The sequence below is a fragment of the Camelina sativa genome, chromosome 7, assembly GCF_000633955.1.
Source record: "Camelina sativa cultivar DH55 chromosome 7, Cs, whole genome shotgun sequence".
NCBI lineage: Eukaryota > Viridiplantae > Streptophyta > Magnoliopsida > Brassicales > Brassicaceae > Camelina > Camelina sativa.
This window is the reverse complement of record NC_025691.1, coordinates 17,432,665-17,442,439: the sequence shown is the minus strand read 5'-3', so window position 1 is coordinate 17,442,439 and position 9,775 is coordinate 17,432,665. Positions and strand designations below refer to the sequence as shown.

The 9,775-nt window shown below is 31.5% G+C and overlaps 1 protein-coding gene across 1 annotated transcript; it reads left to right on the top strand.

Moving 5' to 3' along the window:
• Positions 6,123-9,133, top strand: LOC104701355 (receptor protein kinase-like protein ZAR1). The gene is made up of 2 exons (XM_010417022.1): positions 6,123-7,724; positions 8,337-9,133. Exons 1-2 carry the CDS (start codon positions 6,233-6,235, stop codon positions 8,999-9,001), a joined length of 2,157 nt encoding a protein of 718 aa, XP_010415324.1. The 5' UTR covers positions 6,123-6,232; the 3' UTR covers positions 9,002-9,133.

Here is a 9,775-nt window from a genome sequence, read left to right as displayed (position 1 = left end):
TTTTTTTTTTTTTTTTTGTAAACAAACAAACAAAGTTTTTTCACAATAAATGCTCAACATATGAATTAGTGGTTACACGTCCGACCCAAACGAATGATAGCTAATAAATACAATAGTCCAAAAAATCTTCAATCTTTCCAAAGAAAACATAATTCTTTAAATAAGAAAATTAACTACTAATATATTGTTAATTACTAAGATATTGTATTCCTTAAAAAAAAAACTGAACTTATGTCGAGAATAGTCACGCAAATTACGACTTACCTAAATATGTAAAATTAACAAATTAGCAAAATTTTCGTAAATCAATAATGATGAAAAAGGAAAACTATATTTATATCCCAAGTATAACAAATTAAGGCAATTCTAAATATGTAACTTAACAAATTTACAAAATTATCGGCTACAGTGTTTCCAAAACTAGCAAGACAAAATTACATCAAATAACTCCTACTTACCATTATTATTTGCTCATTTATTCGCAAATTAAATGAGAGATGTCCAACTATAAATATTTGGCTCGGCGAATACAATGTATTATACAATTTATACTAGAGTAACCTTAGAAATGATTTTAGCAGATGTCTCAGGTGAGATTCTATTCATAAAAATAATTATTAATTTTATCATCTACTTTCTCTTGCACAAAGGAATAATAACATACATAGTGTTGATCTCACTGGATTTGGCAAATTATTGATGAACTTGGTTGTCGATTGATGTTTCTATTGAAAGGGAAGCATGTGGAAGAAGAAGGTTAAGGTTTTCGCCTCTTCAAGTCGTACTGTCACCGAGAAGTTTTTTTTTCTTTGCGTGAGTTTTGTAAGGATAAAGTTAAAATGCAGTCTCGGTTTGGACCTTTTATTTATTGGGCATTACAAACAGATATTGAACTGGGCTAAATCGAGCCCAACATAATTGTTAGGCTGTAACTTTTATGTTATAGTTAATATCATATATATTTAATTAAGAATTTTAGTGTAATTAATCCATTATATGTATTTTAATCCTATGTTCTATAAAGTTCTACACTAAGTTGGAGAATAATGGAGAGTACAATATGCAAATAGATTTCAAGTTCCACTCGCTAACATATTTAAATTGATAAAAGTCGACTATTTGAATAAACTATACTAAATTCACAACAAATTTTCTCAAACGAACAAACTACACTAAATTCACAACAAATTTTCTATACTACATTCAAAACACATTTTCAACTCTCCCTTATTCTCTATACACAAATTATAAGCTCTAAAATAACTATAAAGAATAACAGTTTTTTTCCAAGATAAAAAAACTTTGGTCTAAAGCAATAATAACTATATTTGAAACACTTATGTAAAAAAACCATTAAAAGAAAACTTAGTTTTTGTAAACAATCCCGCACGTACGTGCGGGTCTAAATCTAGTTAGGATTATATACACTTACTCGAACATGTGATATATAAAGTATCCATCTGATATAATAAGAGAAGTCTTTTCTAACTTTACCTAACAATGTGACATTTGGCACTCTACTTTTGTGACACATGTCATTCTCATTAATTTAAATTTTTTTTTTTTTTTAATTTGACTTTACTTTATTTGTATCTTATGTGGTGTATAGTTTGTTAAAAAAAAAGATAATTGTTGTATAGTTTGCTTTTTGATTTTTTCCAACATTGTTACAAAAATATATTCCTTCCATTTTTCTGTTTTAGCATATAATATATTTCATAATGAAATCATCAACCCAACTAAAAAATATAAAAAAATTGAAACCAAATAAAAATAGAAAATGGTTTCATACTTTTAAATTAAAAACTGAAACCAAATTAATTTATGATAGACTAATATAAAAATATAGAAGATTTTCTAATATATATATATATATATATATCACAATATATTCAATAATTGTATATAATATATTGAAGACACAACTCAAATTTTTATTTAATAGTATTATATAAGTTACAGTTTGACTGTCTTTAAAACATATGTACTAAAAAAAATGGTATCATAACATAATTGTTTTATCTACCCCATGAAATAACAGAAAACAATAGTTTCAAAATTAATTTATTGTTAATTATACTATTTATTTTAAAATGATTAGAAATAGAGACAATTTATAGAAGAAAAACATATTTATATTAAATTTGACACACTTTTTTCATGAATTTTATAAAAAATTAGTTAGACTTAAAGTATAAGATATTTTTTTGTGATATCGTTTCAATTAATTATTTTAAAATTGACTTATCATTATTTGTTGTTAACTATTATTTATATATATGAAAATAAAATTAATATATAAGACAACATAATTTATCTATCAAAGTAAGGTCTTACACATTTTTTTGTTAGAATACTTATCAGTTTGTTTTTTCCAAAAAAACCAAACTATAAATAAACTAATTTATCTTAAATATTATTTAATGAACATATAAAATTTAATTAACTTTGCTGTAACTAATTGTCCTATTACTATAAAATGGTTTCATACATTTCAAAGTAAAAACTGAAACCAAATTAATTTATGATAGACTAATTTAAAAATATATAAGATTTTTTAATATATAAAAACTCATATTATTCAATAATCATATATATTTTATTAAAGACACAACTCAAATTTGTATTTAATAGTAATTTATAAGTTACAGTTTGATTGTCTTTAAAAATATATGTACTAAAAAAAACATAATGGTATCATAACATAATTGCTTTATCACCCTATGATATAAAAGAATACAATAATTTCAAAAATTAATTTATTGTTAATTATACTATTTATATTAAAATGATTAGAAATAGAGACAATATGTAGAAAAAAAAAATATTTATATTAAGTTTCACACACTTTTCTTTTCATGATTTTTTATAAAAACTGGTTAAACTTATAATATAAGATATTTGTTTTGTGATATCGTTTTAATAAATTATTTTAAAATTAACTTTTCATATATAAAACTATTTTTTTGTTAAATTTTACTTTTAGATGATGACAATAAAATTAATATATAAGACAACATAAAAGGGGGATTTTCAAAAATACCCGTTTTGCTATGTCACTTTTTAAAAATACTCTTTCATGTTGATCATTTTCAAAAATAGCCCATTTCTATGAATAAAATCACTAAATTCTAAACCTAAATTCCAAATACTAAACCCTAACCCCTCAAAACTATATCCTAAATGTAAAATGAGAACCTAAACCTAAAAAAAAAATTCTAAAAATTAATTTAACACATTTAAATTATGTAAAATAGGATAAAAATGAAAATGTTCAAAAAAAAGGTATTTTTGAAAAGGAGTATCCCAAAAAGGGTATTTTTAACAAATTCTCAACATAAAATTATCTATCAAAATAATTAAGTAAGATCTTACATTTTTCTTTCTAGACTACTTATTAATTTTTTATTTTCCAACAATGAAAAAAATATAATTTATCTTAACTATTTAACGAAAATACCATATATAGTTGACTTTGCTGTAAGTAGTACTATATTGTTTAAATAACTTCAATAATATATTATAATCAAAAATATTTAGTAATATGTACTTTAACTATCCTCTTTTTCATGACCATTCTATGAAACACTATATAATATATATAAATTATAAATTGTAGTTGAACCGTAGTATTATGAATATTATTTTAAAGACATATATTAATAATTGCATATGTACATTTCATATATAATTAAATAGAAACTTCATTTTTATATTTCAAGTTAATAATGCATACATAAACCACGCATCGCGTGGGCTACTTTCTAGTATATACATAAGATGATTCGAGTGTCGAAATTTTGTTTGATCAACCAATACTCATGCGACTCCTAAAGAAGACTGACAATTGGATCACTTATACATATTCTTCTAAACTGAATTCATAAAAGAAGACCCTATTCAAAGGATAACATGTGAAATAAGTAACAATACAATAATATTTTAAGGTTCCATGTAAATTGAAAAGCAATCTTATAAACAAACTAGCTACTAATTAATCCAAGCTACACATAATGATTTTTTTTAAAAAACTTTAGTTGAGATTTTTTTTTTTTTGCCATTTATTACAACATGATTAGATCTAATCCTATTAATGTGATACTCAACTACCTGCAGCATATACAATTTTTATATAAAGAAATTTAGTAGAAAACCAGCAAGCTACTAGATGTTGTTTGGCTTCAGATTTAGATATAATATACACTATAGTTTGTTATTCTTGATTTGTTTCATATAAAATTATGTTCTCGGGTCAACCTCTGTTCTTCTAAAGAGAAAATTATACAAGACAGACCTAACGATTAAGATAATCGAAAAGAACATGACTTGGGTGCAAAGCAAAAGGATTACGGTTTCTTGAGAGAAACTCATCCAAATGGTGGAATCAATGAGTACATCATCTTCTTTCAATATATATGCTGTTCTCATCATTAATATTCTTGGTGTAAAAGTTGTAATATATAATCCAAATCATCATTATAACTAGGAATCTATATACTCAATTTTTTTCTACTTTATTCTTTTTCATATACATTGTGTATGAGTGATAAAGGTTGGAGGAAAATATAAGAAAAAAAGAGAGAAAATTTGCCGATTTTTTTTTCACCATGTAGTAATTTCTAATTTGTATTCGAAATTATTATTTGATTTTGTCCCTTTTTGAGGGAATTGGGAAGAAACAAAAATCTTCTTGTTTTTTTTCACTTGATTGGTTAATTTGGTGGAGCTAGAGTAATTATTTGTCTCCTTATTTTTATTTTTCCTAAAATAGACACTACCAATCATAGCCATAATTGTCTTTTTTCCAACCAAGAAGTTAATGGATCTGAATTCATAGTTCTTGAATCAATGACACATGAATTAGTGTCCTTTTCAGCAGCGAAGAGCTACTGAAGTTTGGTATCTTTTCAATGTTCTTGAATCAGTTACATATGTGTTACGTATAGACACCGTACCGATAGAATATATGTATGGTGATACGTACGTGATCGGGTGGTTTGTTGGTCCACTCTACAAAATCGAACTACCACATGACAGAAACAAGTATGATGTAGATGTATATTTTACAGTAGCGTACATTGGTCGGGAAAAAAACACATACCAAAATGGTGAATATAATTACATAATTGTAGACACATGATGATGTAATTAATAAAATGATTTAAATCTCATTTTGAAAATTGTCTCTCATAATTTCATATTAGATCAGATGTATAATATCATAGATTTCATGCTTTAGTTTGCTTCTAAGCGTGTTTTAATGATGACATTAACAAACACAGCCCAAATAGTAGTATAAGTTTCGTCGTTGTCATTTACTGAAAGTTCTTTTTAATTTTTTTTTTTAATACGAACGGGTTTGGTTTAGAAAAGAAAAATCTTTGATTACTAGAAGTCTAGTACTACAAAAAAAAAAGTTGTATGATATTTTAGAGACTTTGAGAGACCACAACACGAAGCACGTGCCAAAGGGCATGGAATTTAGATCGGCGGCTAAGTGAAAGACAGGACAGTTACAGTTCCGAAGGAGTTTACTACTGATACAAATTGTGTTCCGTACACCTAATCCCTCTGTTTATTACCCTAATCTACGCTTGGATTAGGTTAAATCCATGTTTGTGAGGACCACTTATTTTTTTAATTTAATTTGTGGCAATTAATTCCACATGTCATATATTTACCCTTTCTTCACAAAAGTCTCAAAATCACAATACTCACTAGAAAATGATAAATCCATCTCTTATATAATATACAAAGATTTTCGATGTAATCAATACCATAAAACCGCATAAGTTTTTTTAGTACAATAAATTAACGATATATAAGTTTAATAAAATCGTAAAATGTAGATGTAAAAAAAACAGTAAAACGTAGATACAATAAAAAGTTAAAAACTAAGAATATTTTTTTACACTATATCAATACGAGATTTACTAATCAAAACTTAGAAAGCTATAAGTGAAGTTTTTTGGCAAACATTATAACAAAAAATGGTAACGAAAAAATAAATTAGGGAAGTAGTAATAAATAAATGACATGAATTGATGTTATTGTCTTAAATTGATTACAATATGATAAAAAAAAGTATAACTAACATAAATAAATACACCCCAACCAATCTCTCTTGTCACCTTCCTTCAACACCCCCCACCCGCATCGTCTTTAACTCCTCCTCCTCCTTCACTCGCTCCCTCTCTCTCTGTTAATTCCACACACACAAAACTCCATAAAAATGATCCTTCTCTCCCTTCTTCTCCACCTTCTCCTCAACACATCTCCGTCACACTCTCTCTCCCCCGACGGTGTCGCCTTACTCTCACTCAAATCCGCCGTAGATCAATCCTCCTCCTCCTCTTTCTCCGACTGGAACGAGAACGATTCCGATCCTTGTCATTGGTCCGGAATCTCATGTATGAACATCTCAGACACTTCAGTCTCTCGCGTCGTCGGAATCTCACTCGCCGGTAAAAATCTACGTGGATACATCCCTTCCGAGCTAGGCTCCCTCGTTTACCTCCGTCGTCTTAACCTCCATAACAACGAGCTTCATGGTTCTATCCCTACTCAGCTCTTTAACGCGACGTCGCTTCATAGTCTCTTCCTCTACGGTAACAACCTCACCGGAGCTCTCCCTCCTTCGATCTGTAAACTCCCGAAGCTTCAGAACCTCGATTTGTCTAGCAACTCGCTCTCCGGAACACTCTCGCCGGATTTAAACAAGTGTAAACAGCTACAGCGTTTGATCCTCGCCGCTAACAAATTTTCCGGTGAGGTTCCTGGTGAAATCTGGCCGGAATTGAAGAATTTAGCTCAGCTTGATCTCTCTGCTAACGAATTCACCGGCGAGATACCTAAAGATCTCGGAAAGCTTAAGTCTCTCTCCGGTACTCTTAATCTCTCTTTTAACCACTTAACCGGCGAAATCCCTAAATCTTTGGGGAATTTGCCGGTTACTGTCTCTCTTGATCTCCGGAACAATGATTTATCCGGCGAGATTCCTCAGTCTGGTTCTTTCTCTAACCAAGGACCAACCGCGTTTTTAAACAATCCGAAACTGTGTGGTTTCCCTCTCCAGAAATCTTGTAAAGATTCTGATCAGAACTCGCCGGGGACGAGGAAAACGCCGGTGAATAAGTCGGATTCTAGAAGAGGGTTGAGTACGGGGCTGATCGTGTTGATCTCGGTGGCTGATGCGGGGAGTGTGGCTTTAATTGGACTGGTGATAGTTTACTTGTACTGGAAGAAAAAAGACTCTGAAGGAGGGTGTAGCTGCACAGGGAACGAGAAGCTCGGTGGTTCGGAGAAAGGGAAGTCTTGTTGTTGTCTAGCGGGGTTTCCGAAAGAATTAGACGATTCTGAAGCGGAGGAGAATGAGAGAGGAGGAGGAGGAGGAGAATGGAAAGGAGATGGAGAGCTTGTTGCGATTGATAAAGGGTTCTCGTTTGAGCTTGATGAGTTGTTGAGAGCTTCTGCTTATGTGTTGGGGAAGAGTGGGTTAGGGATTGTGTATAAGGTAGTGCTTGGGAATGGAGTTCCTGTAGCTGTGCGGCGGCTTGGGGAAGGAGGAGAACAGAGGTATAAGGAGTTTGTGGCCGAGGTTCAAGCTATGGGGAAAGTGAAACATCCTAATGTGGTGAAGCTACGAGCTTATTATTGGGCTCCTGATGAGAAGCTTTTGATCAGTGACTTCGTCAACAATGGTAGTTTAGCCGATGCTCTTAGAGGTAAAAAACCTTAATTCTTCCCCTGCTTATGTTCTTATTGACTTTTTAAGAATTTAGGTTGACTTTGACTTTGTCAACCCTAGACAAGACATTAGTGAGATGAGGTTTTAGATCTGAGATAGTTTGTGTGCCTAGTGGGGTCTTAATCTTATTTTGTTTTTATTCAGTGGCAAAGCAAAATACCCTATACTAACTAATCCTAAAGGCTTTTTTACATATACATTTTTTTTTGTGTGTGTGACTGTGTGTATGTGTACACATTCCAATATCCTATTGAAGCAAGATTTCTTTCTCTTTTAGGCATGTTTTTGTTTTTTAGTTTAGACAAGTAACATGTAAAAGAGAAACATACCTTGTAAGATAATTCTACATGTACGAAGTAAATTGAAGTGTTAGTATTTTAGTGTGGTAGAGTCTTAGAGTAGAAGTAATTAGTTAAAAAAAAAAAGGAGTGTGCGAACAATGATGTGAGAGGATTACTTGTGGGCTACGAGTAATGATTTTATATACCCACCCACTTACCTGATCTTCTAGTTGACCCGTCCTTTTCTTATCGCAACTCATTATTTATTACTTTAGTATTGATAGTTTTTTGTTTGGGTGTGTGAATAGGGAGGAACGGTCAACCATCACCGAGCCTAACATGGTCAACGCGTCTAAAGATTGCTAAAGGAGCAGCGCGTGGGCTAGCTTATCTACACGAGTGTAGTCCAAGGAAGTTGGTACATGGCGACGTCAAGACTTCTAACATACTTCTTGATTCTTCCTTTACTCCTTACATCTCAGACTTCGGTCTCACACGTCTCATCACAATCACCGCGCCTTCCGCCTCCTCCAATGAACCTTCCTCCTCCTCGGCTGGCGGTTTTTTGGGCGGAGCTCTACCTTACACTTCTATCAAACCCTCGGATAGATCTAACGGGTATAAAGCACCTGAGGCCCGACTCCCTGGAGGTAGACCCACTCAAAAATGGGACGTTTACTCGTTTGGTGTTGTGCTTATGGAGCTTCTGACCGGAAAATCTCCTGATTCGTCCCCGCCAAGCTCCTCGTCGTCCACACTGGTGGTCGAGGTACCGGATTTGGTGAAGTGGGTGAGGAAAGGGTTTGAAGAGGAGACTCCGTTGTCGGACATGGTGGATCCAATGTTGCTTCAAGAAGTTTACGCCAAGCAACAAGTCTTGTCCGTCTTTCATCTAGCTCTCTCTTGTACCGAAGGTGACCCTGAAGTCCGTCCACGTATGAAGAACGTCTCTGAGAACATCGACAAAATCTGATTCAATTATTATTATTCTTTTTTTTTTTCTTCCGTTTTTGTATCTCTTTGATAAGTTCTTCACCGATTTGTTTTTTAATTGAATAATTAATTAATTGTTATGAAAATTCAATCAAAAATGTGTTATACTTTACATGGCTTTTGTCTTTTAATTTTCTCGTCTTTTAAAAAAGCAACTCCACTGAACGGGTTCTTGCCGATGGGTTAACGAAGTCTCCCGTAATTTATCAAGAAAGAAACTAAACCAATTACAACCGAACGGATCGAAGATGTGCAGACCCTTGGCATCGTCATATAAAAAAGAGTTAACAGCTTTGAACGAGGAATCAAAACTATGAAAACCTAAAGAGAGAAAGCATAGTTGACAAGACGGTTAGCTTGTTTAGACAGTCCTTTGAAAAAAATCATGACACATACACACAAGAAAAGATAGCAGATGCGAATCATTAATCCATGTCCGTAGGAATAATATTTGGTTAAAGGAATGATTTATACATGATTACTATGCTAAGTACTTTTTATCATGATTTAATTATTAGTTTTCAGAAAAAATACTTTTTAATTATAATTTAATTATTAGTTTAAGAAAAAACCCTCGGATAGAGTTAACAAAAACTATTATTCTATAGATATGGGGTCACCAATATTTGCGGTGAATAATTCTATAGTATTCTTTGTCGTAAAATTATTTCTGAACCACTCTTTATTGTTCCATCGCATAAGGGGTATTATCATGTCACAGACCATCTCTAAATTCTTGTGAATGTTGGCCACC